At 39.1% G+C, this 25,151-nt stretch overlaps 1 protein-coding gene across 1 annotated transcript; it reads right to left on the bottom strand.

Moving 5' to 3' along the window:
* Positions 1-1,938: 1,938 nt before the first annotated feature.
* Positions 1,939-13,915, bottom strand: SMKR1 (small lysine rich protein 1). The gene is made up of 3 exons (XM_044679020.1): positions 13,846-13,915; positions 13,364-13,386; positions 1,939-2,386 (listed from the first exon to the last, which is right to left on the bottom strand). The coding sequence occupies exons 1-3, from the start codon at positions 13,913-13,915 to the stop codon at positions 2,189-2,191; spliced, it is 291 nt and encodes a 96-aa protein (XP_044534955.1). The 3' UTR covers positions 1,939-2,188.
* Between the last annotated feature and the right edge of the window lie 11,236 nt (positions 13,916-25,151).

A 25,151-nucleotide genomic window follows, 5' to 3' on the forward strand; every position in this document is an offset into this window, starting at 1 on the left:
CTTTTCTTTTTTAATCCATACGTTTTGTCTTACTATTGCTATGAAGAATTAATTCCAAGGCAGAAGAGCTAGAAGGGCTAAGCAATGGCGTTTAAGAAATTTGCCCAGAGTCACACAGCTAGGAAGTGTCTGAGGCTAGATTTGAAGCCAACAAGCTGCCCCCCTATCTTTTCTCATGGCATTGCCTATAGCTGAGATAACACGACCTCCCTCCCTCCATCCAGCTGTCAAAACATTATTTATCCTTCAGCGTCTGCACCAAATGCCAATTTCTCCGTGAAACATTTTCTGATTGTCCCGATGTAATGATCTTGCCATTATTTACAAAATCCCTTCCTATGGCAGGTCCCGTGTTTCCTCAGCCTTTGTATTTTTAAGTTGCCCATTTCCCACTTCTGTAAGTTCACACAGCTGGGCTCCCATATCCCCACCTCACGTCTCAGACTCTCCTAGCTTCTCTCCAAGCACAGCCACGTGCCACTGAGTCCCAGTTAATTCTCTTAGCCTGTTGAAATGACTGTGTGTCTTGACTCGTCTGTGCACAGGAGGTAGCCTGCCAGGAGAATGGGAACTCCTCGAGGGCAGGGACTGTTTGGTGTTTGTCTTTTTAGCCCCCCACATAGTAGGCACTTGAGGATTGTTCAGGTTGCATGGACAGCTTCCTCAGTGCCCAGCGATAGACAATACTTAAGTGCTTGCAGGATGAATAAGGAGACACAAGTGGGGAGAGACAGGGTTGGGAAGAAGAAAAAGAGATGAATAGGACCAGTCAGTCAATAAACTTTTATTAAATGCCTACTGTGTGCTAGGCACTGTACTAAGCACCGTGGATATACAGAAAGGTGAAAGATGGTCCCTGACCTCGAGGAGTTCACAATCTAAAGGAGGAGACAAGCAGCAAACAAATGTATACAAACAAGCTATATGCAGGATAATAGAAGCCATCTAGTCCAGTGGTGTCAAACTCAAATAGAAACGGATCCCTGTGGGTTCTACAAGATACAGAAAACCACAAATTAACATAGTCTATGTTTATTGTATTTTTGTGGCAAACATTTCCCAGTTATGTTTTTTTTTAACTCTTACTTTTCTGTTATAATAAAAGAAAATTCTAAGACAGAAGGGCAAGGGCTAGGCAAACTGACTTAAGTGACTTGCCCAGGGTCACACAGCTAGGAAGTGTCTGAGGCCAGATTTGAACCCAGGGCTTACCTGATTCCAGTCCTGGTTCTCTATTTACTGAGCCACCTAACTGCACCTCCCACCCCACCCTAAATACATTTTAATCTAGTTTGGGTCCCATTTGTTGAGTTTGACACCTCCAATCTAGTCTCACCCCCTCATTATACAAATGAGGAAATGGGGGGGGGGCCACAAAGGTAAAGGGGCTTGTACAGAAAGAAGCACCTAGGTGGTAAATGGCAGTGATACAAAATCCAGAGCTCTTCCCACTGTCCCCATGCAGGCTTTTTCGTTATTTACTCAAATGACTGACAAGTGCCTTATGGTTCTTTTCTCCTTTTATATGCTCTGGCTAGCACAAAGCACATTTTGCTGATGTTATTAAAGCCTCAGAGGAGTCTCTGCAGGCAATTGTGCTTATTTCAAATCAAGAAAACAGTAAGGGGGAGGGGAGAGGAACATTACACAGACAAAATAGTTTTCTTGATTAGTTTTCGCTCAAAATGGTGGCGGCGGGCAGGCAAAGATGGGCATCACTGTGGCACAGCATGCCCATCTTCCTATGGATAATTATGTGCCCTTCTCTCATCCGGGATGGGGAGGGTCCCATTTACTGTTATCAGCAGAAAATGAGTGCAAGAGAGACCTAGATTCACCAAGCAAAATTTAATTCTGACATGTAACAAAGGATGATTAGAACCAAACAGTACTCTGAAATCCACCACCCAATTTGAGAACTACTCAAGACATATTTTGGGCTTAATTCCTAACAAAAAAAAGAAAAAAAGTTAAAAAATGTTTAACATGGGCGCAAGTGTTAAGTGACAATTCAATTCCTTTATCCTTAACTCCAAGAGCGCTTCAGTCTTCTTCCAGCTCAAGGTGTTTTCAGTAAGGTCTTGTCTGCTTCTGTTCCTGTTTTGGTTGCATCCTTTCTCTGTGTGCTTCTGCCTATAGTTACAATTCATGGTTATGAAGACATGCTATACAGGAATCCATCCCCTCTTTATGCCTTCTGTCCTTTCTTTTTCTTGCCGGCACCAGGCCAGCGGAAGCCACGTAATTGTAGGCAGTCAGCAACATTGTGGGCGATGTAATACAGGTTCAACATGGTAGCTGGATGAAGAATGTCCACTTCCGGCTTTTTGACTTTCTTCCCACCCCGGCCCTTCCCCTGGCCTTTTCCCTTTTTGCCTTTACCTGGCTTTTGAAGAAAAGAATGAACATAGGGTGAAAAATTATATTGGGGGGTAGCATGTCTAGCATAGTCAACATTTCTACTGAAATTAGGGGAGGGAGAAATTTCATTGAGGAAGAATGGAAGGTGGCATGGGTGGCGGTGGGATGGGGAAGGGTGAATTACCAAATTACCAAAGAAGAGGGGGGAAAACGCAATAAGCAAACCAATAATCTATCCTTGCCTTTAGCTCTGTGCCTCTGATATAGTCGAGGTCTGGTGCACCAAAGAAGGCACTGGGTTTAAAGTCCAAATTTGGTTTGAATTCCAGATGGTTAAATTATTTAACAGCTATATGATCTTAGACAAATCACTTAATTTTTCTGGACCTCAGTTTCCTTTTTTTAAAAAAAAATGCAATCCATCAATCAACAAGTTATCAGGTGCTTATCATATGGTGAGCACCAAGCTAAGAGCTGGGGATGCAAAGATACACAAAATCATAGTCTTTGTCCTGAAGAAGCCATCATTCGAATGAGGGAGGCAAGTACACAACCAGGCACATCTACACAAGGCACATACACCTTATAAAAGATGTCATCCCAGATGGAAGGCAATAACAGTGGAGGCAGGGGGAAGCTAGAAAAGCCTCTTATAGGAGGTGAGAATTGGAGTTGTCTTTAGGTAATGGAGGAGGTGGAGATGAGGACAGAAAGCTGCCCTAAGTATTTAGGGAATTGAGGCACTGGAGGTGAAGAGAGCATTCCAGACATGGGGGAAACCAGGGAAAAGATCTAGCTTGGGAGGTGGAGCATCATGTTTGAAGATCACCAGTAAAGTCATTGGAGCCAGATGATAGTCTATATGGAAAGGAATAAAGTATGAGAAGCCTGGAAAAGTAGGAAGGGGCCAGGTTGCAAAAGGCTTTAAAAGGCAAACTTAGTAAAGAGACAGATCTAGAGAAAGGAGGGTCCTGGGTCCAAATCTAGCCTCAGATACTTCCTAGCTGTGTGACCCAGGGCAAGTCACTTAACCCAATTGTCCAGCCCTTACTGTTGTTCTGCTTTGAAACAGATATTTAACATAGATTCTAAGATTGAAGGTAAGGGTTTTTAAAAAATAAATTTTAATTAAAGAAAAAGGCATTCAGAAAATCTTATATTTGATCTTGGAAGTAATAGGGAGCCATTAGAGTTTATTGTGTGGGGATTAGAGTGGGGAGGGTGGCATGGCCAGACTTAGGAAATCTTAGGAAGGTTGCTTTTGGCAGCTGAGTATGAATATTTTTTTAATTTTGAAATGAACAAACATCAAATAAAATGAATGTTTTTGACATATATTTCCTAGTGCAAGAGAAGATGAGAAATAAAACTGTGAATTTCTATAGAGTTTGCTTTTCTTTTTAAGGATGTAATAAATTTAACATTTAACTTTCTTATTTCTTAAATTAAAACCCCTTACATTCTGCCTTAGAATAGATACTAAGCATGTTGGCAGAAGAGCAGTAAGGGTCAGGCGATTAGGGTTAAATGACTTGCTCAATATCACACTGATAGGAAGTATCTGAGATAAAATTTGAACCTACAACTTCCCATCTCCAGGCCTGGTTTTCTATCTACTGATATCTTGCTGCTCCAATATTTAACTTTCAATGCTGAGCTATTTGTCTGTGATTCCTTCTGGCCATCTTTCCCCTCTCTTTTTTCTTCTCTTTTTTTTTCAGCATCTCTATTGCTATCCCTTCTTTTAATCCTACCTCTTCTCCCAAAATATTGGTGGAAAACTTAATAAAACCTTTTTAGTAAATATGCATAGTCAAATAAACCAAATTCTTAGATTTGTGGGCCTTAGTTGTACCATCTAAAAAAATCTGTTAATTGGAAAGATGGTGTTTAAGATCTTTTCTGCCTCTAAATCATAGTTCCTGGCATACAGTAAATACTTAATAGATATTGATTAGCTTACTCTAAGTCACATATATTTATATGATTACTCTGAATCACTCACACACACACACACACACACACACACACATATGTGGATGGATGCATGAATGTAATCCTAGCAACATCTATGCCATTTTCTATCCCATTTATTATTTTCCAATTTGCTGCTTCCAAACTTGGTCCAGCAAAAGATTTCTTCCCATGCTCTTCTCCTGCCTTGTGAAGTTCTCCTTTCCTTTCTATACATCTCATACCAGTCACTTAATAATATGTGAACAAGAAGATAAAGATTTTTTTTAAGTCAAGAAAGGCAATCTTAGGGAATGACAAAATTTCAGTTTGTTTACTTTTAGCGTAGGATTAGATGGCATGGTAAATATGAGAACTTTAAATGCAAACATAACTAAACAGATAAATTACTATAAGAGTAAACAGGAAGCAATTATCATATTAAGGTATTAAATCAATCCACTAGTATTTATTGAGCACCTACTATATGCCCAAAACTATATAAGTGCAAGGATTATAAAACAAAAATGATATAGTCTATGCCTTTATGAAACCATTATTCTTTTGGGAACTATTAGGCATGATTCAGGAACCTACACAAATACTGGGTATTCAGAAAGTGGATGTTTGCTTTCAACCATTTCTTAGACTGATGAATAGAAGAATGTTATCCAAGAAGTCATCTGCTCTTCTGGAATTATGAACCAATATTAAAACAGTTTTGCCACTGTTCCTGGATGGGATGTGTCAGTCTACTTTCCTCTGGCTCCTTTAACTTTCTAGAAGTGTCCCTTCCTTGCTTTCACTCCCATTTAGAGTCATTCTCCATCGTTAGAATGCAAATTCTTTACTGGAGGTGCAATGCTTCTATTCTGAAAACCATAACAATGTCAGAAAGGGAGACAAAAGAGAAGGCAAAAGGAATACACCAGTGGGGAAAAGAGGAAGGAGGTAGAATTTGCTATTTCTCATAATTGGGGTATGTGGAAAAAGAATAATTTACAAAAATGAAGAAAAGATAGGGACAACAGAAATCAGCTGAACCTTATTTATGTGAGTCAAACACAGGAGAGTTTATATGCATGCACACACATATAAAATGAAATAGAGATGCATCAAATTGAACAGGAAAACAAGTGAGGATGGGAGGAAGAGGCAAGAGGGAGAATACTCAGGAGAAAATTAGTTGCAAACAAAACAAATTTCTTCTTAAAAAAAAGTCTATTGAAATGTAACAAAATTCCACACTAAAGTAAAATAGGGACAAAGAATTTAAATTCAGCATTTTTGATTTACCAAACAGAATAGTAAAGTTAATGCAAGGTACCCTTGGGGGAAATAGCTTTTAGAAACCAATTACTCAATCCTGTCAAATGTGAACAAAATCCAATTTCTTAATTAAACAAAAAGACATTTCCACTCTTAGACTGATCACCATAAACAAGATATATTTCAATTATCTTAGTTCCAGGTAATTAAAATCTTTACCCAACCGCTAGAATTGATTAGTTTTCTTATTCAAGGAAGACTGATTTAGTCTTTGGTTAAAATGAAACCAAAGACTTTAGACTAGGACACTACATGTACATATATAATATTATAATAATATATAACATATATAATATTATCACAACTGAGACCTTTGCACTATATTCTTCCATATGTTTTGATATGTCAGCCTCCTGCTCAAGAATCTCCAGTTGCTCACACTTGCTAATAAAATACAAATAAAATGCTGACCACAACCCCCCTAAACCCAGGAGTCTTGGAAATGCAGCACTATCTGCCTCATGCCCAAAGCTATCATTCTATGAAGATACATCCTGGCAACACATGCTACAGCCATGGCTACTGAAGATCCAGAAAATGAAGTTTTTTGCCACAAAAGTCCTTGGCACTGTCAAATGGCTCAATATCAGAAACTGATAGGATTTTGTTAATAGAAACAAGGTAAAAGAGGCATTACCATCTGCTTTAATGTTGAACCATAAGGACCATGGGAATTTGATTTGCAGCTAAAACTTTCCATATATGTTGTCTCCCCCATTAGAAGGTGAGCTCCTGGAGAGCAGGGACTGGCTTATTTTTCTACCTGTATCCTTAGAACTTAGCGGAGTGTTTTGCACAAAGTTAAGCTCTTAAAGTCCAGGTAAGTTGTTCAGTGGATAGAGTACCAGGCCTGGAGTCAAGAAAACTCATCTCCCTGAGTTCAAATCTGGCCTCAGATGCTAGGTGTGTAGCCCTGGACTTATTTGCCCAAATTTCCTCATCTATAAAATGAGCTTGGGGAAAAATATTTTTAAAAGTGAGCTGGGGAAGGAAAATGGCAATTCTAGTATCTTTGCCAAGAACATCCCAAATGAGGTCAGGAAGAGTCAGACATGGCTGAACAACTACTTTGTATGTATCTTATAGGTAACCTACTTATTTTTGTGATTGTCTCCTCCTTTAGAATGAGACCTCATTGGGGCAGCTAAGTTGATCAGTGGATAGAATGCCAGGTCTAGAAATGGGAGGATCTGTGTTCAAAACTGGCCTCAAACACTTTCCAGCTTTGTGACCATGGACAAGTCATTTGACCCCAGTTGCCTAGCCCTTACCTCTCTTCTTTCTTGGAATGGATACTTAGTATTGATTCTAAGACTGAAGGCAAGAGTTAAAAAAAGAAGAGGAATGAGACTTTATTGTGAGCAAGGACTCTTTTTGCTTTTGCTTTGTACCCTCAGTGTTTAGTACAATGGTTAGCACATAAGAAACATTTTAAAAATGTTTGTCAACCATGTATGCAAGTTCTTTGAAGTCAGAGCCTATTTTGTTATGAAACACCTTTACATCCTCATTACCTGACCCATAGTCAATATTTAACACTTGGTGAGTTGAATATATAGCAAAAGCAAATGTTATATAGCATTTTATGGTTTGAAAAATGCTATATCTCATTTGATACATTAATGAGATATCTTGGAAGATATATTTATGTAAAATAAGTAGCTTTTATACTAGCAAAGATCTGGAAACTAATTTTAACTGGGAAATGGCCAAAAAACATTATGGTATATGAATGGAACAGAATACTATTGCACTGTAAGAAATGATGAAAGAGGTGTTCAGTGAAATAATTAATAGGATGGAAGCAGCTGTGTGGCTCAGTGGATTGAGAGCCAGGCCTAGAGATGGGAAGTCCTGGGTTCAAATCTGACCTCAGTCACTTCCTAGTTCTATGACCCTGGGGAAGTCACTTAACCCCCATTGCCTAGCCCTTGCTGCTCTTCTGTCTTAGAATTGACACTATGACAGAAAGTCCAGGTTAAAAAAATTTAGAGATATGGACAAGAGAGAGAAAATAAATACTTGTTAATTTTTTTAAAAGATAAGTGGTTGATGGATTGTACTTTACTTTAGAAATTCACTAAGCTAAAGAAAAGCAGTGTTTTCATGTGTATAAAATGGAGTTACAAAGTAAATATGTTATTAAATATTTTAAAAGGGGAAGTTATACTACTGACTTAAAAAAAAGGATAAAAATATTCCCTGAAAAGCTTAGTTTATGCTACCTCACAATGCAACCTAAAAGCTACAATCCTTTAGTGAAAAAAAATTTTTTTAAAGAAATTTTCAAGAAATGAGAGACCATATGAGGGAGCCAACTTCATTCAGTCCTGCTGGAGGAAACTAAGAGCATCAAGAGAAAACACAGTAATGGACAAAGGGGTTTTCACACTGGATGGGCCACTTAATTTAGAAAATTTTAGTTATTCTTCCAGCTTTCCACTTCTCAATCTTCACACATGACATAAGAGTAAATGTTCAAAGTCTGAAACTCTGCTCTGGAGAGAAACAGGTGGCTGCCATCAGAACACACTATACTCCCCTCCCCAAGATTAACTCAAAGTCAGGAGCCCATCCAGGGCACTGGTTTTAAGGTTCCACAGAATGTTCTAGTCTTTGACAAACACAGCTGCTTTAAAAAAAAATCTTGAAGACAGTTACTCTAAGGGAGGAAGATGATTCAAAAGTGGAGGACCCATCTCCTTCCTGTGTCACTGCTAGGGAGCTCTGGGGCCCTTTGCCTCCCATGAACAAAAGGCAGATTACAAACAGGGTGAGGAATCTGAAACCAAAATTACATCCTGAATTCTGTCAACTGACTTGCTCAAGATGGGTGGGTTGAAATCACTCTAATTCTGTTTCTTCATATGTTTCCTCAACAATGGAAGGGGCAATTATTATTCCTCCTATAAAGGGAACACAAGGATGAATGATGGCCCAGCAGATGGGAGATTCCTGCACTAAAAACTCTGCAAAGATACAGTTTTGAACCCAATCCACATTTTCTCCTGGAAAAGGTTCTTTGCTGCCACTCCGAATATTTATTGAGCAGTTCCAGCGTGTAGAGCAGTGAGCCCAAGGAAAGATGATGGGAGGGGCTAGAGGTGCCAGGCTCTGACCTCCAAGAAATTTGTACCTAGTTGTGGAGACAGGACACACGGACACACGACTCACTGTTAGAGGGAATCACCAGAAAAGAACACACACACATACATACACACCTTGTCGTGGCAACGAAGCTCTGAGCGTTGCCATTCAGGGTTACCCAAGATGGATAGTTCTGACAAAAGGGGATCCATTGGAGGAGAAAATGGCAAACCATTTCGATATCTCGAGCAGGCAAGACAACCCCATGGGCAGTATTATTTTTTAAACCCTCACCTTCCATCTTAGAATCAATACTGCAATTGGTTCCAAGGCAGAAGAGCGGTCAGGGCTAGGCAGTGGGGGTTAAGTGACTTGCCCAGGGTCACACAGCTAGGAAGTGTCTGAGGCTAGTTTTGAACCCAGTCTCTAGACCTGGCTGTCCATCCACTGAACCACCCAGCTGTGTGGATGGTATTAAAATGCTGCAAGATATGGCATTGGAAGATGAGCCCGTCGAGTCAGAAGGGCTGGTGTGCCACGGTCCATGGGCTCAGAAAGAGTCAGATGTGAACAAAGGGCCAATATATGGCCACACACACCTGTACCACACTACATGCATGTGCATACCATGTGTGCTACATATATGTCACAAGCATGTACCCATAAAGCCACCCACAAATATATCTGATCTCCCAAGTGGCTGTCATAGGGAGTTCTCCAATGAGGAGACGTACGGATTGCATATATGTCCACATATACACATTGATACAGACGTCTATGCCTAGAGATATAGAGTAGGTGTTTTTATATATGCACATATTGCGTGTACATGGGAATGTGTGTACAAGCATATATACGCACACAAGCAATAAATGTGCAGACTGCACACATAAAAATATGCAATATACATATGTGTGTGTATGCACATATAAACTGTCCCAAAACTCACTGATATAAAGAACTACCAGATGAGGAAACAACACTCGTAACCAAAGCAGGCTGACATGTTTTCCACAACTTATAGTCTTAGAGAGTTGACTAGAGCACTAAAAAGTTAGGTGACTTATCCAAGGACACACAGTCAGTAGGTGTCAAAGATGGGACTTGAACCCAAGCCTTCCTAGAATCCAGTCTAGCTCTCTATCTATTACACCATGCTACTTCTCCCAACTAGGGCAGGAACTCTGAATTCCTGTCCATTTGTACATACATACATACAAACATACATACATACCTCAATATACACATATAAACTTTCATTAAATTCCAAAGTTCTAGAGAACTTAGAAGTTCTAGCTAAAATCCCACCTTCTACAGGAAGCCTGTCCTGATGCTCCCCTTAATTCTTGTGCCTTCCCTCTCCTGATTATTTTCATTTCCCCCTGCATATTTAGTTTATTTAGACAGAGCTGTTTGCATGCTGGCTCCCCCATTAGGCAGCGTGCTCCTAGAGAGCAGAGACTATCGTTTTCCTTTCTTTGCATTCCCAGCACTTGCATAATGCTCGGCACATAGTAGGTATTTAATAAATGTTTATTCATAAGTATCCCTCCCCAAATGTGTATATATGCACACACACGATGTATGTACACGTGCATACACATGCCACATGTGTGTTTATACTCACGTGTGTACATGTGTAAATACAGGACCATATTCCAAGTGCCAAATGAGCGGTACCATTAAAAAAACATTAATGGAATCAGAGGAAGAGGAGACAATTCAGAGAGCCAGGACAGTGGGGAAAGACCTTATAAAAAGAAGTGAGACTTAAACTAAGCCCTGAAGGCAGGATAAAGCTCAAGTCAGCAGAAAAAAGGAGGGCATTCCAGGCAAAGTGATCCACCAGCAAACTGGCATATTGGTGCATCAGTGAACTCAGCACTCTTGCTAGAGGGGAATGCTCAAGACAGATAGCGGCTGTTTTAGAAAAATAATTTGGAATAATTCAAGAAACCTGGATGAAGGGGCCACTAGGTAAGTGGATAGGATTCCAGGTCTAGAGTTGGGAGGACTTGGGTTAAAATCTGTCCTCAGACACTTCCTAGTGGTGTGACCTTGGGCAAGTCACTTAACCCCAAATGCCTAGCCCTTATCATTCTTCTGACTTGGAAATGATACGCAGTATTGATTCTAAGTCAGAAGGGAAGCATTAAAAAAAGCAACTTTTAAAAGAAACATAAAGTTATTGATACCATTTGGTCCAGTGATCCCAAGGAAGTATTTCTCTGTACAAAAAGATGCACAGCTAAACCATTTGTAATTGCAAAAAGTTGAAAACAAAAGTACTCATCCAGCAGTTGGAATATGGCTGAACAAAGGATAGTATATGAATGTATGGAGAGGGAAAGAGACTGTACCTGTCATTTTACTGACATCAGAAACTCTGAGTGATGCCAGCATGGTATAAGCCATGCACTTTCTCAAGCAAAGAGGGAAAATATTCTTTTGCTTCATTGCCGTCCCAATTTTTTTGCTCAAGCCAGCTGAAGGAGAAAGCCACTTACCAATAAGCTGGTAGTCTCCATAGCTACTGCCAATGAAAATTTTCCATACTGTTCTCTTAAAGCAGCATAGAAAACTCAAATAGCTGTGTAGCCTTGAACAGTTATTCACTTTGGGGGGGTTGGATTGGGTGGTTTCCAAGGTCCCTTCCAGATCACATCTACATCCAAATAAGTGATCTATGAAACTAATATAATCAGCTTGAAAAGCTGCATGATCCTAAAAATCACTGTTTCCCTCCAGTGTGACCTGCCCATCTCATATTTTAGTTGACTGACTTTGAGTGGTTATGCTCTCAGTTCTCAGCTGGCATCCTTTAAGGCAGTGATTCCCAAAGTGGGCACCACCGCCCCCTGGTGGGTGCTGTAGCGATCCAGGAAAGCGGTGATGGCCACAGGTGCATTTATCTTTCCTGTTAATTGCTATTAAAATTTTTTAAAAAATTAATTTCCAGGGGACTAAGTAATCTTTTTTCTGGAAAGGGGGCGGTAGGCCAAAAAAGTTTGGGAACCACTGCTTTAAGGAGTTCTTTTCTTGATCAAGAGAGAAGAACACACAATCAGACACTGAAGGGGACTTCAGAGTTCTTCAGAATCCCAATAGCATGAAATCATCTCTACGACATCCAGGACAAATGTTTATATAGCTTCTTCTTGAATCTTTCTAGTGATTGGGGAGCTCAGTTCCTTATTAGTCTCCCATTGCATTGTTGGACAGTTCAATGTTAACTAGTCATATTCCTTTATGACCTCAGTCTACTAATCCCAGATCTGTTCTTTAAAGCCATGTTCTACTTGCTACCAGTTTTCATATTATTTCCCATTTATATGGTTCCTCATATACAGGGCATCCCCAAAATCATGGTGCTCTTTTGAGCTTTAATAGCTTAAAGTAAATAGAAAATAGAAAACTTTAAGTTTTGCTAGTTTAGAATGGCACTATAAATTTTGGGACATCCTGTACATTGCCCAAAAGTCCTGAAAAGTAAACGACATCCAGACATACCTCAATAGCCTAATTGCAGTTTTTTTTTTTAAATCCTTATCTTCCCTCTTAGAATTAATACTAAGTATTGGTTCCAAGGAAAAAGAGCCATAAAGGCAATTGAGATTAAGTGATTTGCCTTGGGTCACACAGTTAGGATATAATTGCAGTTTCTTGAACAGGTTCCTGCTTCTCCTAACTTTGTATTGGCTGTCACCTGTGCCTAGAATGCTCTTCCCCTTCACCTCAGCTTTGCACTTTCTCTGACTCTCTTCAAGACTCGATTCAAATCCTAGCTTCTGCAGACCTCCTTTCTCAGGACCCCCAGATGCTGGTGCCTTCCTTCTCAGATGGCCTTCCATCTGCTATAGGAATCATCTATGTTATTTACATATTGTCTCTTCCATTTGAATGAAAACTCTGTTGATTTTTCTTTGCATCCCCAGGATTTGGTAAAGTTACTGACAGACACTAAGGGTTTAATAAATAAATACTGGTTGACTTGTTGACTAATTAGGGCAATGGCGCCCTCATCTTTGATGATTCTCCAGTCAGTTCTTTGAAAAAGAAGACTTCTATTGCTACCAATTCGGGATACACTTCAATTCTAATCTAGTTTAATGCAGAATGCAAACATGCAAGCAAACAAACAAAAACCAGAAGGAAAGAATGGTGACTATGGGCAACATGATTAGGAAGCTGCTCAATTTGAAGTTCACTGCCATTCAAAATGGTGATAAATCAGCTTTAACAGAGCCTCAGAATTTCTCAAGTAATAATTTTGAATGATACCTAATAGAATGCCAGTGCATATTTGCACAGTATTTCATGGTTTGTGACTAGTAACCCAAGTACTAGCATCCATTTCCACATCACAGATTGGGAAACTGAGACTCAGAGGGGGAAAGCAGCTTGCCTAGAGTCACAGGGCTAAAAAGTGCCAGCGGTGGGATTTGCACCCAGGTCTCCGGACTCCGAGGCCAGGGCTTGGTACACTGCCTGTCTAGGCTTTAAAAAAATAAACTTATTACCATGACAAAGTCTTGCCTTCGGTTGAATAGGTGGTCACTGGATCAGTCCATAATTCTGAAATACAGAGATCATAAAATGTGGTTAGAGGAAGGTTTTGTACATCATTGCTTACCTGAACCCCCGTTTCCTCATCACCTGGGAAGAGGGCAGAAGAACAAAATGAAACATTCAGTGGTTAGGAAGACGAGCCAACTCCTGCCATCCTATCTCTAACTCTACGACCTGTAAGTCCCACCACCGAAGCAAAATGCCCCTGAAGGAGTTGGTGCCTTCCCATAGCAATCTGGGACAATCATTATTCCTTTCTGCTTTTGCTCCCTCTTCTAAAGCGGGTTCTCACTGCCTTCTGACAAACAAAAGAGCAGAGAGAAGCCAGTCTAAGTCGCGTCCATCCTGGGACAAAGGCGGGTGGCGATGAATGAGGGGGGCAGCAGGTGAAGAGTGAAAAAAAAAAAAAAGCCTCCAAAAAAGCCCAAAAAAACTCCCGCTCCCACCAGAGGCTTCACCAGCCTCCGCACGGGTCCAAGCAACGGCTGGAGAAAGGAGGAATGTCCAGCGGTGCAACTGAAACAACTCTGCTCCTGAGAAGCTAACTGCATTTCTCTTCCTGGCTGGGTAGCACAGGAAAGACGAAGTTCCTTGCAAAGGAGAGTCGACTCACCATCGTTCCAGCTCACAGCCTCTCCAGCCTGTGTCTAAGTCACGCGAGGGCGCGCGCAAACAAATATCCATTCTGCCTCCTTCCTCCAGGTGGGCGGGGCCTACGTGGTGTTTATTCGGTTTCTAGGGGCTAAAGGGTGGGAGTGGGGGAGGGGCCAGCGGGAGGCGTGGGGAAGAGGCCGGAGAAAAGGCTGAGGCGCGAGATTAGAGCTCCCCGATCTTGTGTGTGTCTCTATCTAGCCCACCCTGGCTTTTCTCTCCATCCGCTTGCTGAGGGCTGGATACCAACACAACCTGTCTACCATTTGTTCCTGTGACCATCCCCATCTTTTGCAGAGGTCTTAAAGTACTCCCTCCCACCCCCACCCCCCTCAAGATGTGCCCTGTTGGGGAACTCTTCCACATGAGATTATTTATCTAGGGGTGGCGCCCCGGATTGAGAACCAGACCTAGAGACGGGAGGTTTCCGAGTTCCTATTTAACCTGACACTGTGTGACCCTGGGCAAGTCACTTAACTCACATTACCTAGCCCTTACCGTTCTTCTGCTTTGGAGCCAATACACAATATTGATTCCACGATGAAAGGTAGGAGTTGGACAATAATAATAAAAAATAAAAAATTTCAAAAGAAATTTCTTCGTTTCCCTGTGGTGTTCTCCGTCCTACCCCCAGTAGAATTGTGGGCAGGAACTACTTCACCCAGTCTTGTTGACGCTTTCTTCCGAAAGCCTCCCTTACTGACATGAATCTTTCTTTCTTCCTAACACTTTCGTTTAAACCTTCCTCCCCACTTCTGAGGCCGCAAGGTAGAATGATGGCTAAAGCTCTGTGGGCGGGAGTGAGTTCAAATTTGGCTGTGTGATTTTCCGAATATCTCCCTTAACCTCAGCCTCAGTTTCCTCAACTTTTAAATGGAGCTAATAATAATAGCACCTACCATCCAGGGTTGTTTTGAGGATCAAATATTATATTTGTAAGGAGCTTAGAGTAATGCCTGGAGTGACAGAGGTAGTTGATTTAATAAATTCCTTGTTTTCAAACCATATATAAGAAAGATTCAATTTAAAGGATTTATTTAAAGATGTAGAAGGAAAGCTAATTGGGGTTTATCTCTCACCTATTGATACTGAGCTAAATGACTTGAATGTTTAAGACTTGAAACATAGAAGCGTCTGAATTAACCTTTGAGACACTGGGGAGTGAAGGGTCAGCAGTGCAACCCAGTCATATTTCTAATTTAGATTTTTATTGAAAATATTTTGGTTTTATATCAATAGATAATAGTTAATAAACATTTATTAAGTGTCTTCTATGTGCCAGAAACTGTATCAAATTTCCCTGGCCGTCTTCCTCTCTCCCTCCGAAACAGCCACCCCCCCCTGATATGTTCTTTTTTATTCTGCTGCTCACACAAACAACCCCAACATTGAGCACATTTTAAAAATCTCTTGAAAACAAAAAGTCCTCGATATATAGATGCATGGCTCTATAAAATACTCTTCCGTATTGGCCACAATACAAAACCTCTGTCTCTTGCTGCATTTTAAGATCGCCATCTCTATAGAAAAGAGGTGAGTGGACTTTTCTTTATTTTGTACTGGGTTTATATGTCTTGGGTTCTAATCTGTTTTTCTCTATGACGTCATCATTGTATGAATTGCTCTGGTTTTGCTCACTTTGCTCTGCATCAGTTTTTAGAGATCTTCCCAGTTTCCTCTGAAACTTTCATCATTTAGTAAGGCACAATAATATCCAATTACATTCAGTAGACACTCCCTCGGTTTCCAACTTTTGACTGCCTGCAATAAATATTTTTGTACATATAAAGCATTTTCCTCTTCTTTTGATTTCTTTAGTCTGTAAATCTAATAGTGGCATCGTGGGGTCAGAGCTGAGTAACTTTTTTGGACATAGTTTTAAATTGTTTTCCAGAAGGATTGGACCAATTCATAGCACCACTACCAGGCGCATTAGTAATAGCTGTTTTCCTGCAGCTCTTCCATTATCATTTTCTTTTTATCATTTTTGGCCCTCTGATGAGCCTGAGGTGGAACCAGGTGCTTTAATTTGCATTTATCTAATTATTAGTGATTTGGAGTATTTTTTCACATGAATGTTGATAACTTGTATTTCTTTCTTTGAAAACGCTTTTCATATCCTTTTACTATTTATTTATTAAGGAATGGCTCTCAAATTGTAGACTTGAATAATTTTTTACATAGCTTAAAAATGAGGTCATTAGTTGAGAAATTTTAGTGCAAAGATTTTCTTCCAGTTACTTATTTCTCTTCTAATTTTGACATTATATTTGTTTTTTAAAATCTTTTAACATTTTATAGACTCAGAATTGTCTGTTTTATCTCATGCTGTCCTATCTTTGTTTAATCATGAACTTCTTCCCCTATCCATAGATATAAAAAATACTTTCTTCCTTGTTCCTCTAATTTGTTGGTAGTGTGGCCTTTCATCTCTAGATTTTGCATCCATTTGGAGCTTATACTGGTATGAGGTATAAGGTGTTAGCCTAAGCCAGTGGTTCCCAAACTTTTTTGGCCTACTGCCCCCTTTTCAGAAAAAAGATTACTTAGCCCCCTGGAAATTAATTTTTTTTTTAATTTTAATAGCAATTAATAGGAAAGATAAATGCACCTGTGGCCATCACCACCTCCCTGGATCTCTGTAGCACCCACCAGGGGGCGGTGGTGCCCACTTTGGGAATCACTAAATCTAAGCCAAATTTCTGCCAGACAGCTGTCCAGTTTTCCCATCAGTTTTTGTCAAATAATGAGGCCTTCCTATAGGAACTAGGGTCTTTGGGTATATGTAACACTGTGCGATTGTTTGTTTGCTTCTATATTTTGTGTACTTAACCTATTTCACTGGACAATCTCTCTCTTTGCCTCTCTCTTTGCAGTTAACTTGATGATTACTTCACTATAATATAATCTGGTGCTAAAATATCCTTCCTTTCTTCCTACTTTTTTCATTATTACTCTTGTGATTCTTGACCTTTCATCCCTCCATCTGAATTTCATTTTTCTCTCCTTAGGTCTACAAAGTATTCCTTTGATAGTTTGATTGGTTTAACACAGAAGAAGTAAATTAATTTAGATAGTAATGTCATTTTTATTATATTGGCTTAATCTTAAATATGTAATTAATGTTTCTCTAATTATTCAGATCTATATTTATTTCTGCAAAGAGCATTTGATACTTGGATTCTTATAGTTCCTGAGTGAATATTAGGAGGTACACTACTGATTATTTTATAGCTTCTGTACTTATACGAATAAAATATCTTTCCAGCTTTTCTTGAGTTTTATTGATCTCTATACATACATACATGCATATACATTATCTACATATGCCAGTTATTTATGTGGATTTATTTTAAATCCTGCAACTTTGCTAAAATTATCACTTCAATTAATTTTTACTTGACTCTCTAGAGTTCTCTATGTACACTATTATATCTGCAGAAATTCTAATAATTTTGTTCCCTTTTGTCTATGTTTATTCCCTTGATTTCTTTTTTCTTGTTTTATTGCTATAACTAGCATTTCAAGCACTATATCAAAAGTAGTGGTAATAAGAGACATCCTTACTTTAAATCTTATTGGAAAGACTTTTAATTTTTCTCTGTTACATGGAATGTTTCCTCTGGGAATTTACATAGATATTATTTTACTATGTTAAAGAAAAGTTCATTTATTCTGATGATTTCTAGAATTTTTCATAGAAAAAAGTGTTGGGTTTTGGCAAAAGCCTTTTCAGAATCTATTATATAATGATGTAATATAATATTACTTTATTATTTATATTATTAACATAGCTTCTTACATATACATTAATCTTTTTAATATTGAACAAACTTTGCATTTCTGGTGTAAATCCATAGTTTTTAATATGTCGCTGTAGCCTATTTGCTAATGTTTTATTTAAAGTTTTTGCATCAATGTTCATTAGGGATATTAGTCCATAGTTTTCTTTCTTAATTTGTCTCTCACTGGCTTAAATATCAAGACCGTATTTGTATTGTAAAAAGAGAATGAAAGAGTGCCTTTTCTTATTTTTTAACTTAAAAAAATCTTTTTCATTGTCATGCAAAATATACTTCCATATTGATCATTATTGTAAGTGCAAAGTCATATATAACCAAAACCTCAAAATAAAACCATAAATATACTGATAAGAAAGACGATTCAAACAATTCTTCTCTGGAGGTTGATAGATAGCTTTCTCCATCATAAGTCTTTCAGGATTGTCACCAAGTTTTCACAGATAATCATTATCCAGTATTGCTGTTGCCTTTTCTTATTGTAAATAGTATATTGTTCTTTAAAATGCTTTCTAGAATTCACTGGTAAATCTATCTGGTCATGTTTTGTTTTGTTTTTTTCTTTGTGTTGTCATTTATGGCTTTTTTTTCCTTCTTAAGTTCAAATCTGGCCTCAAACACTACTTGTGTGACCCTGGGCAAGTCATTTAACTGTTTGCCTCAGTTTCCTCATCTATAAAATGAGTTGGAGAAGGAAATGGCAAACCACTCTTGTATCTGCCAAGAAAACACCAAATGGGTCATTGAATCAGACACAAGTGAAACAACTGAACAAAATTTAATTTCTGATTTATGTTTAATAGAGGGAGGGAGGTGTTACAGTGGTTAGAGCACTAATATATAGTCAGGAAAACTTGAGTCCGAATTTGACCTGAGACACTTAGTAGCTGTATAACCCTGGGCAAGTCACAATCTCTGCCTCAATTTCTTTTCTATAAAATGGGGATAATAATAACAGCACCTACCTCCTGGGGCCATTGATAAGATCAAATGAGATAATTGTCTAGTCCTTTAGCACAGTACTTGGTACATAGTAAACACAATGATAGCTATTATTGTCATTGTTATTATTTATTATTTATGAATTCTTTATTAAATATAATTTTGTTACATTTTGATCAGTTAATGATACATTTAGTATTTTTACTTTTCTACATTTTTGGTAAGGTCTTTATGCCTCCAAAATATCATGGTGTCATATATAGCAGAGAAGATTAAATTCCTTTCTATTGCTACTCAGTGATTACCAGAACTCTATAATCTTTAATTTTACTAAAATTCTATTCCAATTCTTGACTTATTTCTTATTTCTTTTTTTTTTTGGCAAAAATTTGTTCATTTCTGAAAGGGCTACATTTTACTCTTTTAGTTTTACTTTATAGTTTACTTTACTTTTATAGTTTTACTCTCTGGTTCTCCCTCCCATTTGATCAACTTTCCATATAAGTATTTGGATGCTATACTACTAGGCGCTTATATATTAAGTATTGATAATGATTCATTATTTATGGTGCCTTTTAGCATAATGTAATGCCCTGATTCATCTCTTTTTGTCATGTCTGTATTTATTTCAGGTTTATATGAAATCATGATTTCCATTCTTTGTCTTTTCCCCTTCAACTGAAACAATTCATTTTGCTTCAGCTCCTTGTGTTAATTCTATGTGAATCATATTTCAAGTGTGTTTCTTATAAACAATATATTGTTAGATTCTATTTTCTAATTCCTGATTCTATACTCTGCCATTTTATGGGTGAGTTTATTCCAACATTCATGGTTATAATTGTTAAATTGCTATTTTGCTTTATCCTGTCCTTTTGAACTTTTTCTTCCCCCACTCCCCTGATTACAAATAAGAAGGTAGTAAAAGAGAGTTTGCCTAATACGTGATCTTTTAGGCTAAACAACCCATTTTCTCTCCATTGTATCTCTTCTCTATGCCTTTCCCCTGATCTCAGGTTTTTACTCTTTCTTCATTTCCTTTTAATACATCCTTTATTCCTCTTTCACATCCCCCCACAAGTATTTGACCTTGCTCATAATTATTTCCTTACCTATCTTGCCCCCCCTTTGAGATTCCTCACAACACCTCCTTTGTCCCTTTATTAATTTCAATTGGAGTTTAATGCATTTCTCTATAGAAATAGCTCTTTGAATATAATTGTGTTCAGTCTTCCTTTTATCCAATTGAGATAAAAATGATGTTCGTGGGATTCCCTATCTCCTTCTTCATGATTATTTACGTTTCTTTTTGTTAATTTCTGTTATGTAATCATAATTTTCCTCCCCTTCTTCTTTAATATAGTTTCCTGTTATTCTCATTGTTGTCTTTTCCTAAGACTATCAAAATAGAATATAACCACTTACAATCTTCTGTCATTTTAAACTTTATGATAATTTCAGATATTAGGGTTCTGAGAAATCATTTGCTTCTTATCTCCCTATTAACAATTGTAAACAATTCAGCCCCACATAGTTCCTTTCAGTTAAATAGCTCTATGTTTTTCTTGATTCCTATCTTTCCATTTCAAAATGTCTACTCAATTTTAACACTTTCTTCAGGAATACCTGGAAATCCTTTATTCCATTAAAGATTAATTTTTTTCCTTTTAGAATTATACTTAGTTTTGTCAAATGGATTATCTTTGGCTGTAAACTTTTATTGTTTGCCTTTTGAAACATTGTGTCCTAACCTTTTCTCCTTTATACCACAATTGCTAAGTCTTGTGTGATCATCATCATGTCTTAATACTAAACTTTTTTTTTTTGGACTACTTGTTTGTTTTTTTCTTTAACTGAGAAGTTCTGGATTCTATGACATTCCTGGGAATTTTCACTTTGTGATGTCTATTTGAATGTGATCAGTGGATTCTTGATACTTTTACTTTACCCTTTGGTTCTAAGAGGGAAGTTTTCATTGATAATTTCTTGAATATGGCACTCTAAATTTTTTAAAATAATGGTTTGTAAATAGTCTGTTAATTCTTAGATGATATCTCCCTACCCTATTTTTCAAGGCAGTTGTGTCTGAAGATTGTCTTCTGGTTTTTTTTTTTCTTCTTCTCAGTCTTTTAGTTTTGCTTAATCTTGTCTTATTAAGTCATTGTTTTCTGTCTGGTCCATTCTAATTTTCAGGGCATTCAGTTCTTTGGTGAGGTTTTTCACTGAAGGTATTAATTTTCCTTGCCATTCTTTTCTCCCTGGCTTTTCCATTGTTGCTTTGTGACAGTCCTCCAACATAAGAGAGTCTCTCCAGGGGGAACATAGGGTCACCCTAGTAATCTTTATCTTCTACAACTGGGCTGACAGTGCCAGGCTCCGCCAGTATAGATATAGCTGTCAGTAGGTTAAATTCTTGTTCAGTACCCAGTTTGTGAGTAAGGAAAGGTTCTTCTCTAGACCTGAGGGAAAGCAACTTTTTTTAATGAATTCAGGTTCTAAGAATAACATGGAAAATAATGGGAGTCAGTTCAATTCAAAACTATATTAAAAGCAATGGAGAAGAGTGAGTAAGGAGATGAGAAAAGATAACCCAACATACAACTTAGGCAATATATACTAAATAGAGAATACAACTGCCCTAAGGGCCATGCTTCATTGGTCCATTCAGCAGGAAGTGGAGTGCTTCAGCAGGAAGGTATGTTCCTGCTAGAGGGGAAGATGTGTTCCAAAGTGCCCTTCTGAGAGTGGGGTTCTTATACTCAGATTTTGGGTGGCTTCCCTGTAGCTGGCTGATTAGTTTTTCAGAGATGAGGCACGATATTATTTGAGGGGGTTGTTTTCAAGGAGTTCATTGAATCAAATTCTGTAGGAAGAACACTTTGGTAGTTGAGGGAAGGATGGACTGGAATAGAGAGAAATTTTAGGCAGGGAAATTAAACAGAAGGCTATTGCAATAGGCTAGGACAGTGATGGTGAACTTTTTAGAATCTTTTAGTCACTGTGTGTCATGCCCCCCACCCCCACCCCAGACTGGGTGCCATGCCCTGATACCCTCCAAGACAGAGTGTCCCCCAGATAGGAGTGGGAAAAAGGGAGGGAGTGGCCCAGGCACTCCATTCAGGGGAGGGAGTAAGTGCTTACATTGAACTGCTGGGCAGAGGGGTGGGGAGGCACAGTGGAGAGGGAGAGGGAGCAGCTCCACCCAAGTCCCTCTGTCTTTCTAGTAACTAACTGGTGGTTGATGGCACCTGTGCCCACAGAGAGGTCTCTGAATGCCATCTTTGGTATGCATGCCATAGGTTCACCATCACAGGTCTAGTAGTAAAGTAATGAGAGATTGCATGAGGATGGCAGAAATATCAGAGGAAAGAATTGGGGTTTGGAAGGAGGGAGGGTTTGGGGGAAGGGTAGTGAGTTCAGTTTGGGACATGTTGAAATTGAGATTCCTATATAACATCCAGTTTCAGATATTCCGAAGCCATTTGGTGGTGCAAGACTGAAGCTTAGGAGAGAGATCAGTCCTGGATATATGTCATATATCTGGAGATGATAACTGAATGCATACGTGCCAATGATATCACCAATAGCATAGCAAATGGAAGGAGAAGAAAGGAGGACCCAGGATGGAGGCTTGATTAGTGAGTATCAAGATCCAAAAACAAAAGAAACTGAGAAGGAGCAATTAGACTGTAGAAGGAGAACCAGAAAAGAGTAGTGTCATGAAAATGTAGGAGTGATTATCAAGAAGAGGAGGTCTGACAATGACAAAGACCATAAAGAGGCCAAGAAGGATGAAGATTGAGAAAAGGTCATAAGATTTGGCAATTAAAAGACCAATGGTGACTTTGGAGAGAGCAGTTTCAGCTGAATGATGATGTTGAAAGCCAGACTACAAAAGGTTTTTAATTGAGCAGAAAAAAATGGAATTAGAAGCATCACTAGTTTTTTCAAGTTTAGTTGAGAAGGGAACAAGAGATTTAGGATGATAGCTAGCAAGGAACATCAAGACAGGGTTTTTTTTTTTAATAGGGAAGACATATATATGTTTGTAGTGTAAAAGGAAATTCTTGCTTATCTTTGAGTTCACACTTGTGAAAAGGGAATGCTTTGTTCTCTTTGCCTAGTTGGAGTTAACACTTTGGTTGGCAATAACTTTGAATCCACCCAAGCTTGAACTAGGTGGGAGAAGCTTGAAAACCACTTAGCGAATTCACACCCTACCTAGTGCTAGGAGAGAAGACAACAAGATACTTGGAGAGTTCCACTCTTTTTTTCTAACTCAAAAAAAAAAAAAGTCAGAAACAAGCATTCACATCTCCAGAAGGTGCGAACTAGTTCTCATAAAGTCCATTCCCTGGACAGCGCTAGACAATTTGGAAGCTGTGATTGGCCCCTGTGAAAAGGGACAAGAAACCACCATAAAAGCCATAAAGGCAGTCTGGTGGAGGAAGGCTGGTGAAAGTATGGTGAAGGCTTCTGGAGAAGGAGACATTCTGGAGAAGGAAGTCTTCTGGCTGAGTCTTCTAGCTTTCCTGGTTGGTGGAGGAGTGCTGGCTGGGACACTGAGACCTTGGTGAGACTGCTCTCAATATCTTCTTTGGAATTCCATGTGGTGTTTTTAAAGACTGAATCTTCTTGAACTTCTCTTAAGGAACTTCCCTTTAATAGAGACTCTGTGAATGGGCCTCTGGTCCTCTGACTCTCGGCTGATGGTTAATTAGATTTACCTACTGTGTTAGATTCCTATTTCCTTATTTCTTCTACCTCTTCTCAGTTGTAAATAAATTCCCATAAAAGTCGATTTTGACTTGAGGTTATTCCTTAATTGGGGAAATTTCCCCTGGTGACCACCTTTTAATATATATGACCAAAAAACCCTTTTCCCCCTTAGAGTAGTTAACAGAGTCAACTGATAGGGGAGAGATTGAAATCTAGAGAGAATGGGGATGATAGAGGGGACATTCTGTTGGAGAAGGAATAAGATGGGATGGCATCAAAGATGTATGAGTATACAACCCAGAAAAAAAAGAAACAAAACAAACCAAAACATGGCATATAAGTATTCTTGTGCTAAGGAGCTGAGGTGGAAGAAATCATAGAAGCCACACTAACTGGGTCCACTACGGATTTATGTTATAGAATCTCACTAAAGCAATCCTTCTATAGTTCCCTACTTGATTTACTATCCTACTCACTGTAGTGACTTTTTCAAACCTTTTCTTTCTTCCTCAAACTTTCCATTGCTCTCATTTTCCTCACCCTCTCACTTCAGAACTTTACCTCATAGTTCACTGTCAAAACTGAGACCATTCACAAAGAGTTCCCTCATCTCCCCATCTCATCTCAGACCACTAAGATACCTACCCCTCTATGTCCTCCTTTACCAGTGGCTCTCATAAAGAGGGAGTTCTCCTTACTGAGGCAAACCCCACTACATGCAATGTGATCCCTTTTCATTGTCTTCAACAGATTGCCGTCATCGTTCTTTCACTAATCTTCTATCACTCCCTGTATATTAGCTTACAAAAACCCTTACCAAAGCTATCCATCCCTGGTAGCTATCAATCCATATCTCTCTTTCATGGCAAAACTTGAGAAAGCTTTATGTGATCAGCTTCCTTTCCTTTCATTCTCTTCTTAAGTTTCTGAAGTATGGCTTGTGAACTCATCATTTGACTTAACTTCTCTCTCCAAAGTTACTGATGATTTGTTTTGATACTATCAACCCATTCTCTTCTCTGCAATACTCTCTTCAGTTTAGGGGTTTTGTGGCACTGTTCTCTCCTAGTTCTCCTCCTACCTATCTATCCCACTGCTCCTTCTCAGCCTCTTTTGCTAGATCTTCATTCAGGAAAGCGTCACCAGACTTCCTGTTAAGATGGCGGCAGAGTAAGGAGCAGCTGCTTGATCTCTCCTAACCAAAGCATACAGGACTCCTCAAGGGGACATAAAAACAAATCCAGACAAATGAAGGGACCCCACAACAGGGCACAGCATTGAAGGTACGTGGAATTGGGACATTTCCACGCTATAAAGGGGTGAAACAGCTCTCACTAAAACACGAGCGGAGGAAGCCCTTCCCCCACCCCCCCACACCACCTACAACTCCAAGGCCAGTGCACAAGAGTTAAAGCAGGTTTGGGGCACCCATTAAGTCATTGGCAGCTCCAGGGCCTGTTCCTGAGAGCAGCAAGACGTAAGACCCCAAAAGGCTAAAGAACACACATGGATTTTGAATACAGACCCTGAGCGCCTGCGCAGGTGAAGGCATTGCCTTAGGCACGGACAAGGATCTCGAGCACAGACTTGGTCCTCAAGTGGGGACCCTGTGCAGACGGGAGCACAGCTGTGGAAGCAGCCCCTGAGACTGCTGAAGGAGCCTCGGGCAGAGGGGCAGACCAAGGACAACCAGGAGGCTCGACCCCGAGAACAATGAGACCTGAGACCTCAGGAGCCTAG

This window comes from Gracilinanus agilis, chromosome 5, assembly GCF_016433145.1.
Source record: "Gracilinanus agilis isolate LMUSP501 chromosome 5, AgileGrace, whole genome shotgun sequence".
Taxonomy (NCBI): domain Eukaryota; kingdom Metazoa; phylum Chordata; class Mammalia; order Didelphimorphia; family Didelphidae; genus Gracilinanus; species Gracilinanus agilis.

Bases quoted from the DNA above. Each gene is read 5' to 3' on its own strand.
- SMKR1 (XM_044679020.1), bottom strand. From the start codon at position 13,915: ATGGTGAGTCGACTCTCCTTTGCAAGGAACTTCGTCTTTCCTGTGCTA. The intron at 13,387-13,845 runs GTTAGCTTCTCA...CCCTCTTCCCAG, and splicing joins CAGCCAGGAAGAGAAATGCA to GTGATGAGGAAACGGGGGTT. The intron at 2,387-13,363 runs GTAAGCAATGAT...TTTCTTCAAAAG, and splicing joins ATGAGGAAACGGGGGTTCAG to CCAGGTAAAGGCAAAAAGGG.